Below are 22,220 nucleotides of genomic sequence, written 5' to 3' on the forward strand. Positions count from 1 at the left end.
AACTTCATTGGTAGGGAGTTTTTCTAGGTCACTTTTCATGATAAATTAAAGCAGTGCCATGGCTATTTTCTATTGTAGTGTTTTTTAATGACATAACATTTTAATGTAAAAAGTTCAGAACCTCACTATAGATGACGGAACACTTGCTATTGTTGGCTTATCTTGAGATCCTATGTACTTTATAAAAGACACAAATGGCGAACAGACCATTATAAATCCATAGTCACTGGTGGATATAATAAATACCATAACTACATATCAACATAAGAACTGCTTTATTATAATCCTAAAATAGTTCAGCAGGTATAGATCACTATGGCACAATTTAATAGATTTTCAGTATTTGTACTTCTTTTCTTTCAATATTTCTTCTATGTAGGCAGATAACAATGATGACTCAACCAGGCCAACATGAAAAGTAGGTTCTGGGCTGAAATTAGACATTTCCCACCAGGCTTGGCTAGCAGCATCCAATCTTTTGCTGCTGCCACTGTTAATTAACACATTTGATGCCAGCAACGTTCACGTTCCGTCAGAACATTCAGATTTGGTCAAGCTAGTCATTCAGAATGCGTCAAATCAAAATAGGAATGATCTACAGATAAGGGATAATGTGCCTGGGCATTTTGTAACGAATATTTGTATTACTGTAACTTTGAAGTAACCCAGGATTTACAGGTATGCTTCTGAGCTTACAAATGGACGTAGTTTGACTGTTAATAAAAATAAATTGGCTAATTAAGCTCTTAAAAATGATAGTGTCAGAATCATCTAATTTAAAAAGTGTGCATAAGATGCTGAGATAGGCTCCAGCGCCAACCCCGAAACCCCGAAGGGAATAAGCGGTAGAAAATGGATGGATGGATGGAAGATGCATACGCACAAAAAATTATAAACTTTCCCGTTTGTGTGGGTAAATCCCATTTTTGTCCATTTTCCTGCAGTATTCCGAGTCCCATTTTTACCCAGATTTTGCTCTCTACAAAAAAAGGACCCATCAGGAGTACTGCCGCCACTGCATCGGGTACACTCCACAAGCCGTGAAAGGAGCGCAGTGACTTTCAATCAAACTACCAACATGACAGAGATGGATGGACATGCAGACAACAGAAAAGACATCCCTGCCAAAAATCCCAACTTTGCATAAACATCTTGACAAATAGGAGTGTAATTAACTTTACCTAAAGAAGAGCAGACAGCTGCTCACACTTTGCTCATACTTTCTTTAACATTGAGGAAATAATGACATGAGCCAGTTTGAAAAATATCTGAACTCCGTGAAGGAGTCCAGAACTGTTTTTATTTTCATCTTTGTAATATTTCTGGGTTTCTCACGGGAAAACCTTTTGCTGTGTTCAATCCACAAACTGCGAAGAAAGTGTGTCACAGTGGATAGTGCAGTGGTCACAGTAGTGACATGATCTGGTGATGTAAAGGACATTGCTTTGAGTCCAGGCCATTAGTTAATTCATTTAACTGGGATTTGTGATGAAAATCCATCTATCCATCCATCAATTTTCTACCGCTTGTCCCTTTTTGGGGTCGCGGGGAGTGCTGGAGCCTATCTCAGCTGCATTCGGGCGGAAGGCAGGATACACCCTGAACAAGTCGCCACCTCATCGCAGGGCCAACACAGATAGACAGACAACATTCACACTCACATTCAGAATCCTTATTCTTACCCGTTTTCCTGAGAGATTTCCCATATTTTGAATGCAAATGTTGACGGATATGTATAAAGCATGCAGGCACAGCTGCTTGTAATCTTCTTTTTTTTTTAAAACACAAGAAAGAAAAAGTACATATTTTGCCCCGCATTATGAGCAGACTAACAATAATACCACTGACATACCTTTAAATATTAATGCTGGATTTTTGTGATTAGCTATGATGGACTGATTATCGTGTAACTTTTAAAATTGAAAGAAGAGAGAAATAGTTGTGGCACATTGGATATAAACAAGCGCTTTGTGTGAGTGATGACCAAAAACAAGTGTTTGATTGATTTTCTAACCACACACAATTGGCTGAATACACTACTTTGATACACTGCTGATTTTATAAGTGTACCCCTTTACAAAGTCGTACAGTAAGAAGGGCCCCATTTGCCGCGGCTTACCTGACACATGCAACGTGATGAATTGGGTAATTGCTCTATCCACTTTAACCGCTAAATGGCAAAAGAGCGTTGAATATCAGTGATTCTCAAACTGTAGTACGTGTACCAATAGTGGTGTGTGGGCACCATTAAAGGCCTACTGAAATGATTTTTTTTAATTTAAACGGGAATAGCAGATCAATTCTATGTGTCATACTTGATCATTTTGCGATATTGCCATATTTTTGCTGAAAGGATTTAGTAGAGAAAATCGATGATAAAGTTCGCAACTTTTGCTCGCTGATAAAAAAAGCCTTGCCTGTACCGGAAGTAGCGTGACGTCACAGGAGCTAGTATTCCTCACAATTCCCCGTTGTTTACAATGAAGCGAGAGATTCGGAGCGACAAAGCGACGATTACCCCATTAATTTGAGCGAGGATGAAAGATTCGTAGATGAGGAACGTTACAGTGAATGACTAGAGAGGCAGTGATGGACGTATCTTTTTTCGCTCTGACCGTAACTTAGGTACAAGCTGGCTCATTGGATTCCACACTCTCTCCTTTTTCTATTGTGGATCACGGATTTGTATTTTAAACCACCTCGGATACTATATCCTCTTGAAAATGAGAGTCGAGCACGCGAAATGGACATTTAAAGTGACTTTTATCTCCACGACAATACATCGGTGACACACTTAGCTACTGAGCTAACGTGATAGCATCGTTCTCAAATGAAGATAGAAACAAAAGAAATAAACCCCTGACTGGAAGGATAGACAGAAGATCAACAATACTATTAAACCATGTACATGTAACTACACGGTTAAAAATTCTCAGCCTGGTAAGGCTTAACAATGCTGTTGCTAACGACGCTAAGGCTAATTTAGCAACTTAGCAACCGGACCTCACAGAACTATGATGAAAACATTAGCGCTCCACCTACGCCAGCCATCCCTCATCTTCCCATCAACAGCCGTGCTCACCTGCGTTCCAGGATCGACGGCGCGACGAAGGACTTCATCCGTGGGTTTGGCGGCAAGCATCGGCTAGGCGTAGTAAGTAGTCCTTGTTGTGTTGCTGTAAGTATTGTACTTAGCCGCTAATACACCGATCGATTCCACCTACAACGTTCTTCTTTGCAGGCTCCATTGTCAGTCTACCCCAGGGCAGCTGTGGCTACGAAAGTAGCTTACCACCACCAGGTGTGAATGAATGACGGGTTTTTAAACATGTAAAGCGACTTTGGGTACTTAGAAAATCCCAGGTATTATTATTTTTCATTAAACAAATTTCAAAAGATTCACCAACACAGATGTCCAGAATACTGTGGAATTTTGTCGAAGAAAACAAGAGGTTTTTGTATCGGGTCGATGGGGTACAAACCACTTCCGTGGATTTTGTGACGTCACGCGCATAAATCATATCCAAAGGAGTTTTTCAACCCGAAGTGTGGCGGGAATTTTAAATTGCACTTTATAAGTTAACCCGGCCGTATTGGCATGTGTTTCAATGTTAAGATTTCATCATTGATATACAGTGTTGGGTTAGTTACTGAAAACCAGTAACTAGTTACAATTACTAGTTACTTAATTTCAAAAGTAACTCTGTTACTAACTCAGTTACTTACACCAAAAAGTAATGTGTTACTGTGAAAAGTAACTATTTAGTTACTTATTTTTTGCTTGTTGTTTTTTTTAAAGCTCCCATTAATGCCCTTTTAGCCTTCATTTCAGTACTGTTATTGCACTGGAGAATAATACAATCTGTTGATCAACTTGACATGCATTTTTATTTTCCTTTTAACATAATTAATGAAAAACAGTGCAACATAAAAAGGCATTTCTCCTTTCTTTAAACTTGGACCAATGACCATTAATAAAAAACAACTGAAAGTGCAACATAAGAAGGCACATCATCTTCCTTGAAACATAGATAGTGAAATAAAGCCTGACATCTGGAGTGATGGTGCTGTCTTCCACACTTGGAGCCATGGATTGTAAAATCCTTGTTTTTCAGTGGCAGGATCATTGACACAGATGGTGAAGTTTCAGTGCTCAGTAGAGATGTAACACTTTTGAGGGGTTGAAGCACCTGGAGGACCTCCTCTGCCACTCTCACATCATCAGACAGGTTGATGATGTCTTTGACATTTTTCTGCAGGGTGTTGTGGGTCAATGCAGAGTATATAGCTGCCTGCTGCTCCAACATATCATAAGTGGAGTTCCACCTCGTTGGGACATCATGTATGAGCTTTATGAGTAGGCAGCTTTAGCATTTCTTGCTTTGTCTTAAGCACATGAGCAGCTGTTGTGCTTTGGTGGAAGTAGGTAACCTCCTTCCTGATCCTCCCAAGGAGGCGCTCCATCCTATTGACTGAGATGTGATGCCAAATTCACTACTTGCACTACCTGTGGTCCAGTCCTGCCTCATTCACTGCAATTATTTGATTTTTGGCATTATCACGTGACTTGGATATTTTTATCCTCCATTCCTCCACTGCTTGTGTCAATACCTGCGGAAGGTGACTCTCGTAGAGGGGGCGTGTCTTCTTATCTGGCAGTCTGCTGTGATAAAGTGAGCGCTTATCGTCACAAAGTTCCCCAGGACGTCCACCCTTCTGTCATGAGCGCAACAGATGATGCTCGGGATAGTTCATCATCCAGAACTTTTTTCTTCTCCTGCTCATAAAGATCTGGCAAAATCTTATCGCTGAAGTGGTTGCGCGACGGGATGTCGTAACGTGGCTCAAGCACGTTCAGCATGTGTTTAAAAGCCTCGTTTTGCACAACCGAGTCTGCACCTATAAACACCACCGATTAAATGGCGCGGGGCGTTCAAGCTCCTCCGTTACTCCACTCGCCATGACCACGCTGTGTGTGGACTGAACGTGCGGACACCTTTTTTCTTTGTTTCATACATCAACCGCGGATCACGTGTGTGCCGAACCGAAGACACGCCCCCCCACCCTCCTCCCACACCCACAGCCACACCCAGACACACACACACGCCTCTTTTTTTCTCTCCGGCGTGTGACAGAGGAATATTCAGAAGAAAGACACCGCAGCGCTTCTGTTTCTAGCCGATACTACATAAAAAATAACGTAAAGTAACGCAGTAACGCATCACGTAGTAACGGTAACTGAGTTACTGAATATAAAAAAATAATGCGTTAGATTACTAGTTACCGGCGAAACTAACGGTGTTACAGTAACGCGTTACTTTGTAACGCGTTAGTCCAACACTGTTGATATATAAACTATCAGACTGTGTGGTCGGTAGTAGTGGGTTTCAGTAGGCCTTTAAGTGGTATGCCAAATAATCACTTGAATAAAGTACAGTGTTTATTTCCCTATATTTAAACACAGTGTTACTGTTCAAACTGGGTGTAATGTTACTGTGGACAAAAATATTAAATATACTTGTAGAATAAAACCTCTGCCTTGTTTTTATTGAATACTTAGGCCTACTACGCTACTGTATTTTAAGGGCGGCCATTATGGTGGTACTTGGAGAGACACTTTTTTTCTGAGGTGGTAATTTGTGAAACAAAAGTTTGAGAACCACTGTTGTTGATCTTAAAATGTGTTTTGTGGCAATTCCACTTTGACCACAGCGTCAGTTGCTTCGTAGAGTGGCGCTTTCTATCATTTTTAGCAGACTGCATTGCAAAATGAATAAACCCCTACTCCTCTGATGCAAGATCCAGCCAGGAATGGGGCCATATGAATCTCTTCCTTACTGTAAACTAGCCAATAATTTAAGATAACATAGATAAACTTGATAAACAACTGAAATTAGAAGCTAACTGTGATGCGGTATGTAAAAAGGCTCACCAACGTTTGTACTGTCTGAGAAAACTGTCTCATTCCAATGTTGACAAGGATGGCCTTGTCAACATGATGATGATGGCATCATCATGTTCTACCGTGCTTTTATATAATCTGTTTTGTCCTTCTCCCTGGTCTCATGGTTCAGTCACCTGTCACTAAAGGACAAGAATTCCCTAAATCAAATTGTTAAAGTGTCAGGTAAATTAATTGGTGAGTCTCAGTTGTCTTAAGCCACCCTCTACAACATCCAGGTAGTGAGGATAGCTTCCTCCATTATAACTGATGTATCTCACTACCTTCATAGCCTTTTTCAGCTTCTCCCACCTGCACGGAGGTTTTTAGTCCCAAGAGGCAAAACAAAACGGTACAGATGTAGTTTTGTCCCAGCTGTCATCACAGAACTAAATAAGCTGTCGTGCCTATTTTTGCCTAAGTGTATTTTAGTGCAATGGATTCTTTCATTTATTATTTTATCATTTATTATTTTATTATATTGTTTATTCTGGCTTGTCCCAAATCGTATCTGTTTGTGATTGTATATGTTTTATCCTTTTTATGGGGAACTTTGAGTACATGTACAGAGGCAAAATGGCGGCGCATGGGAATGCAGCGGCTATGCTAACGCTCTTGGGAGTGTAGAGCGATTTGGCAAAAAACACCCGTCTTTTCTGTCAATTTCATGGCTGGCTCAAAGCGTGAACACTCTGTGATCACATACGACCGACAGACAATTCTGGATGTGGATGGATCGGGTCGTTATAGACTGAAAGATGCATGTACGGTGGACCTCCTCGCTAGCATGGGAATACTTCGTGGGCTACATCGAGCGGCCTTTGTAGCAGCGGAGTCAAGTGCTAGCGGTGACCGCCAATGGAGACGACATAAGCGGTGCGAGCGGAAGCAGAAGCGGGGATGCCGAGCTGGGCTAACAACAAAGAGAAAAGCTAACCAAAGAAGCGTGGAGTCTCCGGGTAAGAAGCCATTTAAACTAGAACTAGCCGGCGTCAGGCTGGATAATCCCTGCACACATAGCAATTCTCTTAGAATAAAACACAACTCACATAATGTTTTTTCTTTTGTGACCGTGTCAGAGGCAGACATACATTGTACTGAGGTAGCTAACTATGATGCGTTCAGTTTATCGCAACATCAAGCAAACAATCTGAATATCCCCGTCGTATCAATTCCTAGATATGGTCGAAACTATTTAAAGTGCAATACGCATAATAAACGCAACATTATTAATATTGCTACTTCGGATAATTTCAACAAACAATCCTCAAAACAGCCCACTACCTATAATATGGGCTTTTTAAACATAAGATCATTATCTTCCAAAACGCTATTAGTTAATGAAGTCATTAGAGACAACAAACTTGACGTCGTTGGTCTCGCCGAGACCTGGCTCAAACCAGACGATTTTTTTGCGCTAAATGAGTCTTCTCCTCCTGGCTATACCAATACACATGTTGCCCGACCTCTTAAAAGGGGAGGGGGTGTCGCACTAATATACAATGAAAACTATAATCTTACACCTAACCTAAATAATAAATATAACTCGTTTGAGGTGCTCACTTTGAGGTTTGTCACACCGCTGCCTCTCCACCTGGCTGTTATCTACCGCCCCCCTGGGCCCTATTCGGACTTCATCAGTGAATTCTCAGAGTTTGTTGCTGATCTAGTGACGCACGCCGACAATATAATCATAATGGGGGACTTTAATATCCATATGAATACCCCATCGGACCCTCCATGCGTGGCGCTCCAGACTATAATTAATAGCTGTGGTCTTACACAAATAATAAATGAACCCACGCATCGCAACGGTAATACGATAGATCTAGTGCTTGTCAGGGGTGTCACCACCTCTAAAGTTACGATACTCCCGTACACTAAGGTAATGTCCGATCATTACCTTATACAATTCGAAGTTCTGACTCATTGTCAACAAACTAATAATAATAATAATAACTACTATAGCAGCCGCAACATTAATGCTGCCACAACGACGACTCTTGCTGACCTACTGCCTTCGGTAATGGCACCATTCCCAAATTATGTGGGCTCTATTGATAACCTCACTAACAACTTTAATGACGCCCTGCGCGACACCATTGATATTGTAGCACCGCTAAAGCTAAAAAGGGCCCCTAAAAGGCGTACCCCATGGTTTACAGAAGAAACTAAAGCCCAGAAATTATCATGTAGAAAGCTGGAACGCAAATGGCGTGCGACTAAACTTGAGGTTTTCCATCAAGCATGGTGTGATAGTTTAATAACTTATAAACGCATGCTTACCTCAGCTAAAGCTAAATATTACTCAAATCTCATCCACCTCAACAAAAATGATCCTACATTTCTGTTTAGTACAATAGCATCGCTAACCCAACAAGGGACTCCTCCCAGTAGCTCCACCCACTCAGCAGATGACTTTATGAATTTCTTTAATAAGAAAATTGAAGTCATTAGAAAAGAGATTAAAGACAATGCATCTCAGCTACAATTGGGTTCTATTAACACAAATACGACTGTATATACGACGGATACCGCCCTCCAAAATAGTTTCTCTCTCTTTGATGAAATAACATTGGAGGAATTGTCAAAATGTGTAAATGGGACAAAACAAACAACATGTTTACTTGACCCAATTCCTGGGAAACTTATCAAGGATCTTTTTGTATTACTAGGTCCATCAGTGTTAAATATTATGAACTTATCCCTTTCCTCTGGCACTGTTCCCCTAGCATTCAAAAAAGCGGTTATTCATCCTCTACTCAAAAGACCTAACCTAGCCCTCACAAAAATGACTAATGATCTATTGCTAACGATGGATTCTGATGCTTCATCTATGTTGCTGCTTCTTGATCTTAGCGCCGCTTTCGATACTGTTGATCATAATATTTTATTAGAGCGTATCAAAACGCGTATTGGGATGACAGACTTAGCCTTGTCTTGGTTTAACTCTTATCTTACTGACAGGATGCAGTGTGTCTCCCATAACAATGTGACCTCGGACTATGTTAAGGTAACGTGCGGAGTTCCCCAGGGTTCGGTTCTTGGCCCTGCACTCTTTAGTATTTACATGCTGCCGCTAGGTGACATCATACGCAAATACGGTGTTAGCTTTCACTGTTATGCTGATGACACCCAACTCTACATGCCCCTAAAGCTGACCATCACGCCGGATTGTAGTCAGCTGGAGGCGTGTCTTAATGAAATTAAACAATGGATTTCCGCTAACTTTTTGCAACTCAACGCTAAGAAAACGGAAATGCTGATTATCGGTCCTGCTCAACACCGACATCTATTTAATAATACCACCTTAACATTTGACAACCAAACAATTAAACAAGGTGACTCGGTAAAGAATCTGGGTATTATCTTCGACCCAACTCTCACGTTTGAGTCACACATTAAGAGTATTACTAAAACGGCCTTCTTTCATCTCCGTAATATTGCTAAAATTCGTCCCATTTTGTCTACAAGCGATGCTGAGATCATTATCCATGCGTTCGTTACATCTCGTCTCGATTACTGTAACATTTTATTTTCGGGCCTCCCTATGTCTAGCATTAAAAGATTACAGATGGTACAAAATGCGGCTGCTAGACTTTTGACAAAAACAAGAAAGTTTGATCATATTACGCCTATACTGGCTCACTTGCACTGGCTTCCTGTGCACCTAAGATGGGACTTTAAGGTTTTACTACTTACGTATAAAATACTACACGGTCAAGCTCCTGCCTATCTTGCCGATTGTATTGTACCATATGTCCCGGCAAGAAATCTGCGTTCAAAGAACTCCGGCTTATTAGTGATTCCCAGAGCCCAAAAAAAGTCTGCGGGCTATAGAGCGTTTTCTATTCGGGCTCCAATACTATGGAATGCCCTCCCGGTAAAAGTTAGAGATGCTACCTCAGTAGAAGCATTTAAGTCTCATCTTAAAACTCATTTGTATACTCTAGCCTTTAAATAGACTCCCTTTTTAGACCAGTTGATCTGCCGTTTCTTTTCTTTTCTTTTCTACTCTGCTCCAAACCCGGGGTGGACCGCTAGCCTGTTCATCAGATGGGGACATCTCTACGCTGCTGACTCGTCTCCACTCGGGATGGTTCCTGCTGGCCCCACTATGGACTGGACTTTCGCTGATGTGTTGGACTTTCACAATATTATGTCAGACCCACTCGACATCCATTGCTTTCGGTCTCCCCTAGAGGGGGGGGGGGTTACCCACATATGCGGTCCTCTCCAAGGTTTCTCATAGTCATTCACATTGACGTCCCACTGGGGTGAGTTTTCCTTGCCCGTATGTGGGCTCTGTACCGAGGATGTCATTGTGGCTTGTACAGCCCTTTGAGACACTTGTGATTTAGGGCTATATAAATAAACATTGATTGATTGATTGATTGATGTACTAATTTGTGATCTTGGCAATGTTTGTTATGTGGTAGGTCTTTGTATTGCATATCTAAGATGTTACTTTCTCTGTATGTATGGATGTCGTGATCTTGCTGGCTGCAAAACAAGTTTACCTTTGGGTACTAATAAAGAAACCTAACCTAACCTAACCTAACCTAACCTAACCTAAAAAGAGTCTTTACTGTCCTTGTACAAGCATACACAGTACACCAGTTCAACAACATTTGGGCACATTTTCTCCCCTCAGTGCATTAATAATAATAATAATACGTGAATGGTGAAATACATATTCAAAAACAAATGTATAGAGAAAAAAATATAAAAACTAGAACAAATAACACAACATGACATTGGCAGCAGAATATTACACCATTTAACACAAGTTACATTGACAGCAGATATTTGCACTGGTTTATTTCACACAAATAATGTATTGCATTTGGTTGCTGATTGCACTTGTGCCTGAAATAACACATGATACAGTCACATATTCTTATTTAACAGGATTTTGTCCCTGTTATAAAAACTGTCTTCCAGTCTATTCATCTGTTTTTTAGCCCCCAGAATATTCTGCCTGAGGGCAGCAGCCGAAACATCCGGTGTCCTGGATGTGTACTGTCTCTCAAAATGCTGTGTGCCCTCTTGAGACAACGGGTGCTGAAGAGGTCCTGTAGAGAGGGTAGAAGGGTGGCCAATGATTTTTTTTGGGTGGTGTTGATGATCTTTTTGTGTGCGCCGTGGTGCAGCTAGACCACACAGAGATACAGTATGTCAGCACCCTCTCTATGGAGCAGTGGTAGAAGAAGGTCAGCAGCTCCCTCTTCAAGTTGATCCTCCTGAGAATCCTCAGAAAGTGGAGCCGGTGTTGTGACCTCTTTGCGACCGCCGAGGAGTTGAAGCTCCATTGGAGGTCAGTGTCCATGTGCAGGCCCAGGAACTTAAAGCTTGGCACCAATGTTCCCTCTAATTTTTCATGTGTGTGAGCAAACGCAAAAACTCCCTGCGCATTCAGTGGAGCCCATGTGAGCAACATCAGACGTGCACAATGTGGCTACACCAGCAGCACACCTGTCCCAAACCTGACTAAATAACAAGTTCAATCTCCATCCATCCATGTTTTACCGCTTGTCCCTTTCAGAGTTGCAGGGGGTGCTGGAGCCTATCTCAGCTGCATTCGGGCGGAAGGCGGGGTACACCCTGGACAAGTCCCCACCTCATTGCAGGGCCAACACAGATAGACAGACACCATTCTCTTATTATTATAATCAAATGACAGCAGTCATTTCCATTTCTAATATAAGTGTTTAGGCCCACTAACAATGACAATAACAAAAAATATTGTTTATCACGAACTGTGTACTTGTATTGTTTGTCTGGGTGGAGGTCCTGCTTTGGAAATAATTTGTACTCCTTTCAGACATTGCATTTAGTTCCCATTAAAACATTCACATGTTGCACAATGAGATGTAAACAGGGGATCATGTGTACATTCCTGCAACTTCCTGTTTGTAAAAAATATATTTTTATTAGTATTTATTTAATATACTAACAGCATTTCATGATTAATATTTATAAATTAAGATTCCTAATAAATGACTAGAATAAGCACACATTTGATTGGTAAATCATAGTGTAATGACCTGGAATGACACTTTATGTGTGGTGTTGGAGTTGTCCGACTTTTTGTGTGGCTGTAAACGCATCACTGGCTAAGTGCCATATGTGCATGTGTTGGCGCAAGTGAGAAAGAGCGAGTGGCTGCTGTTGATATAACAAAGTTGCTTTTGGTCTGGTTTGTACTGCAGAAAATGACCACTTTTGCTAGATATCTTTTTTTTTTACTAATGTTTTGGTGATGTGTTTATGGCCGACAATAAAGAGTTTTGTTCAGTAAAGTGATGGATGGAATTCATGTCCTCAAAGCGTCTCGACAGACGTTACAATATTTGAACAGTGATGACGAAAATAGTTTTCTCTGTCGTGTCCGTGTGTCGAAAATTGTTATGCGCTTATTTTTTTATTTGATTTTGTGCGTGGCATAGATTTGCCGTGCGCAGAGGACGCTTGAGCAGTGCGCAATTGCACAGGCGCGCACCTTAGACGGAACGTTGCTTGGCACCATCTTCACACGCGTCCCCTTCATGTGGATGGGCTGCAGATCATTCTTTCTCTTCCTGTAGCCCACAATCACCTCCTTTGTTTTGGAGATGTTGACAACCAGGTTACCGACGATCAGCATACCACAACACCAGTCTCCGTACGACATCTTTATCTTTTTGTTGTGTTGTAGTAGTGGGGTGTATAGCTCACATGGTCGAACCAAGGAGAGGGTTGGATGAAATGCTTGAGTCTTTTCCCCCCAAGCCTTGTCTAAATCATTCAGGTGTTGATTGTCAAACTTCAAACTGGCTGTGCTTCTTGGTCTGTGGAGTTCAGAATCCTTGGTGATTATTAATTTTGGGCCAGTCCATCATCTTTCTAACAGTTATCCAGCAAGGGTGATTAACTGTTCTCTTGTATTTCTTTCATTTTCTATTTATTACATCAATAGTGGTCTCTTTCCAACCATGTTTTCTATAGATGGTCTTGTAGCTTATACTAGTTTTGTGCAGGTCAACAATCTTGTTCCTGAGGTCTTTGACATGTTTGAATAGAAGAGAGTGTTTGTGTGACAGCTGTCTTTTATCCACATAATGAGTTGACTACTTTCTTAAAAGGACGTGACTCTTACTGACACATGACTAATTTGCTGGGGTCAGAATTCTTGATGGTTGGCAGGGGGATCAAATATAAATTTACCTCATTAAATGCGAATTATATTATAACTTTTATTTAATGGTTTTCACATGTTGTTCTTGATATTCTGTCTCTGTTAAAATAAACCTACTACTAGGTATGTATATTGTTAGGTTTTTATCACAACCGATACCAATATCGATATTCCTTATTGATACCGGTATTCATTGATATTCTTATCAGTACTATATGTAATAGGTGTAAAAAAGATGATTAGCATTTTTATTAGCATAAGAGGTTGTACATCACCAACATGATGTAACATCTCACAGCAGGGACGTCTTATCAACACCTTCTTTTAAAGAGAACTGCACTTTTTGGGGGAGAATTTTGCCTATGGTTCACAATCCTTATGAGAGACTAGAAGACAAAGGTTTTTTTGTTTTTTTTTGCATTCTAACTTATAATAATTGGCTCGTTTTAGGTGGCAAGCAATGCACCTAGTGGGAACAAAGTATACTTCCTTTAAATCACTTTAAAAATGCATCTAAAAACCGCCAACAATACTAGGCTGACCATATTCTGAAATCCCAAAAAGAGGACATATATATGCGTGCCAAGGCGGGCAAGCACGCCAAGGCCGGGACTAGGTGAAAATTTGCCAATGATACTCAAACTTGTTTTATAAAAAATATATTTGATTAAATAAAGCATTTTTTCTCCTATGTTGACAGTACAACAAAATAAGTCACACTTATATTCTGTAACATTCACCGTTTTAGAAAAAGTGCAGAGGTAGCAATATTCAAAATAACCTCTTGTATACAATGTAAACATAAATAATGCCTCAAAACAGGTTGCCTAGTGGTTAGAGTGTCCGCCCTGAGATCGGTAGGTTGCGAGTTCAAACCCCGGCCGAGTCATACCAAAGACTATAAAAATGGGACCCATTACCTCCCTGCTTGGCACTCAGCATCAAGGGTTGGAATCGGGGGTTAAATCACCAAAAATGATTCCCGGGCGCGGCCACCGCTGCTGATCAAGGGTGATGGGTCAAATGCAGAGAATAATTTCGCCACACCTAGTGTGTGTGTGACAATCATTGGTATTTTCACTTTTTTAAATTAAATTTAAACAAAAAACAGGTAGCAGCCCATTCTTTAAAATGTCTCTTCTTATTCTGGTGGACCATTCTAATGTAAAAAATATAAATAATGCCTCAAAACATTTGAAACAAAAACAGAGGTTCTCAGAGAACACACCATAGGTGAAGAGTATTTCACAAATCAGTTAAAACAACAAAAACAGAGGTACCATTTATTAGCCAATTATTTTTGGCTTATGTAAAAAAAAATATATAAATAATGCCGAGTCAAAATTTAAAACAAAAAAAAGGAGAAGTAGCGTATCACGTTTCTTTTTATTTAGTCATCTTGGCCTTCTTCATCTCCCTGATTGTCCTCCTCGTCTCCCTGGCCTTCCTTGTTTGCCCATGCATATTTAGCTGAAGAGCTTATTTTCCTCAGCAGTTTCCGGTTGCTCATCAAATAAGCATGGAAGTCCTTGCAGGATGTTTCTTTGAAGTTGTATTGTACTAATAGAAGCCCTTTCAATGACTCAACAGGTAACCTGCTCTTTTCCTTGGTCCACTCAACATTTCCATTGTGAGAAGGAAGGGCAAAGACAAACTGTGCAGTCTTCAGTAGCTCTGAGTAACATGCAATGCTTTTGGCCTTCTCAAAAATATTTGCACCACTTCTGGTGCACTTGAAGGCCATTGAACTCTCCATCACTGTTGCTACTCTCAGTGAATTTCTTGAGATTGGTGACCTGATCAAAACACTTGGCATCATCAATTGGCACCCCCTTTTCTCCCAGGTACTTGATGCAGGCTTCCACATCATTCCAACTTGGTGTCTGACTCAGATCCAACCACATGAATGGGGTGAAGTCTTCCATGAGTGTCATCCACTTCTGGAGATACTGCAGCCATGCACTGTAGAGACCCTGTACATCAGCACAGAACTGCTCACATTCTTTTCCATGTCCATCTGTGCGCTTCTGTGCCAGGAGTCAATTAACTTTCAGGGACATGAAGCTGTTTCTCTGCCGTTCCTCAGGTGTTGAGTGGACTCTCTGCAAGACGTTACGCACTTCAACAATGGAATTATTTTCCTTTTCCATTTCTTTAATGGGTGAGTCGAACACACACATGAGTGAATGCATGTGCCAGAGGTAAATTTCACTGAATTCATTTTCAAAAAAACCTCTTGATCATTACAGGTGTTTTTTCCTGTGACAGAAAATATCCCTTTAATGCTGGAAACATCTGCAGCAGCCTCTCGATTCCAGGGAATAATGACAGCCATCGTGTCTTGCTGTGGGAAAGGAGCTTTCTGTATTCAACATCTACAAAGTCACAGTACTCCTTCAAACTCTCAGTGCGCACAGTGCAAATGTGGAAGTACTGGTAGATTTTGAACATGATATTCTCAATTTCAATATCAAGTGTGTCTGCACCATGATGGACACAATTGTTCATTATGTGTGCTGGGCAACCCACACCGATCAGCGTCTTGTTCTGCAGCAACTTCTTCAAATGTGCATACACATTCTTCCCCCCTTCATTACGTCTGATTCCTCCAAAGTTTGTGTTGCAGTTGTCACAAGTAAATGCAATACATTTTTCTGACAAATTATTTTTTTCTCAGTGTTTCACTCAAGTAGTTTGCAATGGTGTCAGCTGTCTCATTAGGTGTATCTTTGACCTCAAGCAATGTTGATTGTACACCACCTTTCTTCCAGTCAAAATACTGGATTATGATTGGGAATATTTTTACTGCACCATGGTTACTCCCATCGGGACGGTGTGGCGAAGTTGGGAGAGTGGCCGTGCCAGCAATCTGAGGGTTACTGGTTCAATTCCCACCTTCTACCATCCTAGTCACGTCCGTTGTGTCCTTGAGTAAGACACTTCACCCTTGCTCCTGATGGGCCTGGTTAGCGCCTTGCATGGCAGCTCCCGCCATCAGTGTGTGAATGTGTGTGTGAATGGGTGAATGTGGAAATACTGTCAAAGCGCTTTGGGCTCCTTAAAAAGGGGTAGAAAAGCGCTATACAAGTACAACCATTTACCATTTATCTGTAGCGATTCCACAGTACTTTATTTCTTTGAGCGCCTCTAGCGCAATGTCGATGCTGTGGGGCACTACAACACTGTTGACAATCGCGTCTGTTTTGGTGCGTGCACTTGAAAACTTTTTTGCCGTGTCTGAGTCTGGGAATACTTTTTTTCAACAAAGCACTGGTGCAATCCATCGACCTGTAACTGTTATGGTGTTTGACTGTGTGGAATGCTAAAATACTCTCTGCTGCGTTTACAATGTCTTCTCCTTTTCCAGGTCGCACAAAGTACTCTGTCAATTTAGCAGACGAGCTCTCGCCCTGCACAGCTGTTTTGTGCTTTGTAGTGTCGATATGGGCTTGTAGATTGTTGGCCCCTTTATTTGCCACAGATACATACGTACCTGCTTTGCACACAGTGCATTCTGCTTCCCATGTGTCACGGCCAGGACGAAACACGGATACTTTTTCCGCAAATCATCCGTGAAGTTGCATTTACGTTTCGGCATCTCTCTCTTGTGTCTTGTCTGTCTCTTGACTCCCTCGCTCTCGCTCTCTCTGTCTCTGCCCCTCCCCCACGGATGCTGCTGCTTGCGCACACCTCCACAATTTGTTTGGTTTTCAACCCCTCCTTAACCCTGAACGTACATTGAAAATACACGCAACCCTAACTCAAAATGCCGGACATTTGAGGCATTTAAGAAACCCCGCCTGGACAGCCCCGCAAAGGAGGACATGTCCGGGGAAAAGAGGACGTATGGTCAGTCTAAACAATACTTTATTTACGTTCTGTAACCTGTATAATAACTAAGCTGTAGCAACATTGATATTGTAAGAGCGAACACTTAGGAAATGTTTTACTAGCGTAGGAACACATTGCAATGCCACGGTATTAGCTGTAAGCTGTCTAGCTACAACAAGAAGTAAGCTAGCAACTGTGTCAACAGCTGAATGGCTTTTGAGTTTGTAATGCACAACACAATGTGACAGGACAACAATCTGTCCTGACTGAAAAACATGAACAATTATATTACAGTATCTGTTAAGTATTATTTATTTTTTTGTTTGTACACAGCAAGCTCAACAGCGTATGTACTGTGTACGGTGATGTGTTACATGTATTAGGAATAATATTATCATGACTTACTCGATGGACAGTTGTCTGTTTGGTCAAGCTGGTCGGGGCCGTTTCCAGTTGACTTTGGGTAAGCACACCATAAATTCGGCATAACTGGGCTCCAAATTCCACATTTGTCAGTTTTTTAGCTTACTAGCTTTTATTTTGGACATCGATGACCGGCACCAACCATCTGTTTTGACTGACTTTTTATGAAGACACAACATTTCAGATGATATAGCAAGATCTATGGGCTTACTGTGTTTTATTGTCAGCGCGATAAGGAGACAAAGCAGGCGGATGAGCGAAAGGAAGCAGACGCCACAGGCTGCAGGTCTGTAAATATACACTAAGGTTAAACTTCTACAGAGTCTGTCTATTTCCAATGCTTAATCCTCGACGCATACATGTGTATTTTGACCATAAAATGCTTTTATATTCTATATCATGTTAATACTTTGACTGATGCTGCTTCAAACACTTGTAAACAATGGAGGCTCAAGCCGGCTATACAGTAAACCACGCTACGAGCGTCATCGTGAACGTAATAACAGATTATAATACTAACTGGTTCATTGCCAAAAAGAGTAGTCACTGATCCAATTTAAAGTAGTTTTTGGGAAAAATCGTTACTTACTGTGACACAATTGTCTTACATTAGAAAGCTAAGCTACACAACAACATGAACTAAAAATACTAAGGTATCATATACACATTTCTAACCTACTGTTATTACTTACCAATTTATTGTCTCCTCCATTGCCGTAAATTGTAGGCACCGAGTCTATGTAGGTTCTCATTCATCCAGGTCATTGTCATCTCAGGTCAGAGCTAGTCCTAGTCCAGACTAGATCTGAACAATCTAAGTCTATGAGCACGAACTGATGAAGCCTATTCGGAAGAGCGGCAAAACGTCTTCCAAGACAAACTAAGCAGTCCCCTTGCGATCGATTGAATGCCATTGCAAGTATTTTTTTGGAAAATCCATCTTTTTTTTAAATTTTGTGAGAAGCACGACTCTTATGGCACACACTCGCAGCGATTTCTAATTTGAAGTCGCAATGCACAAATCAAAAAAAGTTAAAAGTAAGGCACGTTTTACTTCATTTGAGGCTAAGCGTTTTTCTAGTGACTTGTGCTGGTTAAAACAAAAAATAAGAGGGTATTTTTGGTCTTAGAGTCATACCTCATTTGGCCTTCAAATGCTCGAACGATAAATTAAAATGGGGGATTCACACGAAGACCTTTCAGTAAGCCTTTACCATATATAGAGACATCTGCAAACGTAACAGGTCTGAACACGTCACAGGACTGACATCTTCCAAACGGAACGTTTGGAGGAAGCAGGGAGGATGGCAAGAGTTTTGTAAATATCTCTGCAATGCCTCCCTGGTTTTATTTAAAATGTTCAGGACTAAAGCACATACCAAATAGAAATAAGCAGGTACCAGTAGGTAAACATTTGGTTTTGCATGATAGGGCCACTTTAAGCTGCCTCCATAATGTGCGTAAGGCAACTCAAAAGTTGGCATGGGAGGTACAGACATTATCCTACCCGTTTTTTTTTCCTTCATAAATCACAACAATGGCATAAATAGAGACATACACTTTTTTCAGGCCAGGTTTTGTCTTCATTTATAAATGAGACCCCAGAAAAATGTGGTTATCACAATACATTTAATGTACCGTGATGACTTAATATGACCTTGTAAAGAAGTCCAAAAATAAAACCAGACTTTGGCAACAGATGAAGTCCTGTACACATGTTGGAAAATCTCAGTGCGTGCGAGTGAATAGATGTACCTTCAGAGTAATGCGAGAGGGTCAGCAGGCTGACACATGAGGCCCCAGCACCAGAGCCGAAAATGGTAACTCGCTTTGGGTCTCCTTTGAAGGCCTGGATGTTTTCCTTGATCCACCTGAGAGCCTGGATTTGATCCAGCAGTCCGTAGTTGCCTTTGGCCGCCTGGTCTCCAGTGCTCAGAAACCCTGCAGTGATGAAAAAAGACAGAAGATAAACTTCAGCTTACAACCTGCAGGTTTGATTGAATGTGGTTTGTACGGATAGTACAGACGATATTTCTCCTTTATGAATGACTGTTATGTCATTGTAAATCATAGCAACAGGGGCATTTTCATCTCAATTATATTTGCCACGTCTTCAGGCAGCTCTGGACACATTGAGGCTAATGCACCAGTTTAAAACTTCAGAAGCAGGTGTAATCAATGGCTGCATTCCCGAAAATAAACCTACAGAAAGTAATACTCAGACAAGCAATATCAATAATGTGTGTTTATGAGCCACTAGGCACAAATAATTTCCAATGGCTGGCCACAATAGATTGGTTGCAAGCTCATCCATATCCTTTGGTAACTTGTATGAATTAGCAAACCGATTGGGTATTTCTAAAAGGGCTGCTGGGGGCAACTGGGGGCTTCTCTTTGCCAGTGCTTAGCTCAGCAAGAGCGTTTCCCAGAGAGTTGAACAAAAGTTTGACAAATTTAGTATCAACTGCAAAAGATAAGGACCGCCGGGTCAGTGATGAAAATATAAATAATAAAGGTCGACAGACAGCAGGTGGCTATGTGATAGAGAGCTGCTTCAGGTTTGCCAACGCATTACAACAAAGTGCTGGTGAGGATTACATGGCTTTTGGCAGCCTTTTACAGCCTACGGGGGGACCACCAACCCTGTATCCACTTCACATATAAATCTGTACTGTCATGTTTTGTTCTCCCCATTGTCAACCTCATCTGATGTGCCAGAAAGAGGTTAAAACACACACACAAATATACCAACAACAGCAATTACCCTGCAGTGGTTTTCCCATCCACACCAAAGGATGATTTTGTCGAATTAGCTGAACATGCGTGTATGTAGGATGAGGGAGGACGATGGAGTACCAGGAGAGAATCCACTCCAGACCAGAAAAATATACAAATTCCACGTAGGAAAGCTCAGACTGAGATTTGAACTGTCTATAGATTTGAACTGTACTACATATTTTATAAACAAATAGACATACAAATGGTGTTTTATTTGTATTGCACAAGATTCAGTCATACCCACCTCTATGAAACAGACTTGACAAATCTCCAAACCTTCAGCTAATTTTTAACATTCAGGTAATCTATGATCAACAAGAATAAATTACCTTGTTGGAACTCTACATTTAATAGACAACATAGCTTGTGATCTTAAGAATTCTAAAACTATCCCAAAAATGTGCTATCCCAAAAATTCCCATCGAAATGAATGGCTTGAATGATTGAATTAATTAATAAACTTTTTGCCATTTGTAACCATTTCAAAGTATTTAAACATTAACATATTCAGGTCAACACATCCCACTTTTCCTGTAAATTTGCAAATTTTTGGTAGGAAATTTCAGTTCATTTAACATGCTATTTCTACAGACATTGACATGATGGTTATAAATATTATAATATTATGTTCCGCCCAAAAATGCTGCATTTTCCATAATACTACATATTTTCTGACAACATTCCCATTGAAAGTGAATGGCCAAGTTTTATCTCCACTGGCCGACCAGGTGCATGCCAGTGGAAGTTGACTGTCAGGGATTTGCCTGCCATTCCCCAAGAAAGGCCTACAGAACTTCAGGGCATCACAGAGCAAAGTAGGAGGGCCGTCCAGTCAAACGAGGAGGCAGCAGAGAAGGCATCCAGATGGCTATGTCTGAAGATAGGGGACAAGTGGGGGTTGTAGCCACTTGGAAACCAGCCAGGGCTTGATCAACCCTGGTTGGGGCGCCAGGCAAAGGGTGACTGTGGGGGGATGGGAATTGATACGATTTTTCCGGTTCTGATTCCACTTTCGATTCTGCTTAACGATTCGGTTCCTTAATGGTTCTCTTATCGATACTTAAAAAAGACGAGAAAAATTGATAAGCCTCAATTTTGTTTAGTTTAGAGGCAACATGACCCCACAAAGCCTACAATATAATGTAGTATAGAAGAAAAAAAAGGTACTTTTTTGTAAATAAATGTAATAAATAAATATTCTTCGGTAGAATTAACTCGTTGCATGCAAAGTGACATATGTCAAGACTTTATTGGTTATAATTTTGATGATAGTGGCTTACAATTTATGAAAACCTTGAATTGAAAGTCTTAGAAAATAAGGGATTTCAAAAAGTGTAAGCCAAGATCATCAAAATGATAATAAAAGCTTGACATACCTCACTTTGCATGTAATGAGTTAATATCACATATTTGTTTCACATTTGAAGTTAAATGCTGACATAAATTGACTTTTTTTTGAGGGAAAATCTGGTGGGAGGAAAACACACAACTATTTTCTGACTACAATTGAACATTCACCGACCAAAAAATAGGAGTAGCAAATAGATGCAAGCTTTTGACCACAAACTTGGTGAAATTTGTCGAGCGGCAGACGTGAACTGGAGCGGGAACTGCACGCCTCGGAGCCAGTCAGAATCTGTTTCTCCTCATGAGAAGGCATTCATTTCAATTGAACAAATAATTGCGCTAACATTATAGGCGGTGAGTTAGTACCTGTTGTATTCAGATGACGTTCTCGCGTTATTGCTGCCTGGGATGAGATCGGAGCGGTTCAAAAATGTGACTTTCATTCAATTATTTCAATGTCTGCGTTCAAATGTTTCAGCATATTGCTCGTATGCCCTTCTCTTGATGAAATAGCAGCCTTATAATTATTGCAAGTAGCGCTATTGCAATCTTTTCTTGTAAAATGTTAGCGTCTGTTCCAACCAGGCATCGCCATTTTGCGATCTGACGTCACTAAGGATATGGCGTAATGATGTCATCATCACCCTGAAGAACCGTTAAGAGAATCGCTTGACAAAATGGCAAGCGATTCCAAGGAATTGGTACACTGGGAACCGGTTCGAT

At 40.9% G+C, this 22,220-nt stretch overlaps 2 protein-coding genes across 3 annotated transcripts in view; one reads left to right on the plus strand and one right to left on the minus strand.

Annotated features, from left to right (window-relative positions):
* LOC133654087 (uncharacterized) overlaps nucleotides 1-22,220 on the plus strand; it is a 335,520-nt gene that overhangs the window by 34,339 nt on the left and 278,961 nt on the right. The gene's annotated exons all lie outside the window — the stretch shown is intronic.
* Nucleotides 1-22,220, minus strand: part of nlgn4xa (neuroligin 4 X-linked a) — a 276,673-nt gene that overhangs the window by 10,931 nt on the left and 243,522 nt on the right. For both annotated transcript variants that reach the window (XM_062054090.1, XM_062054091.1), the window contains exon 4: nucleotides 19,128-19,313. In XM_062054090.1, the coding sequence (XP_061910074.1) occupies nucleotides 19,128-19,313 (186 nt within the window). The remainder of the gene's footprint in view (nucleotides 1-19,127; nucleotides 19,314-22,220) is intronic.

Source organism: Entelurus aequoreus, linkage group LG07 (assembly GCF_033978785.1).
Source record: "Entelurus aequoreus isolate RoL-2023_Sb linkage group LG07, RoL_Eaeq_v1.1, whole genome shotgun sequence".
Lineage (NCBI taxonomy): Eukaryota > Metazoa > Chordata > Actinopteri > Syngnathiformes > Syngnathidae > Entelurus > Entelurus aequoreus.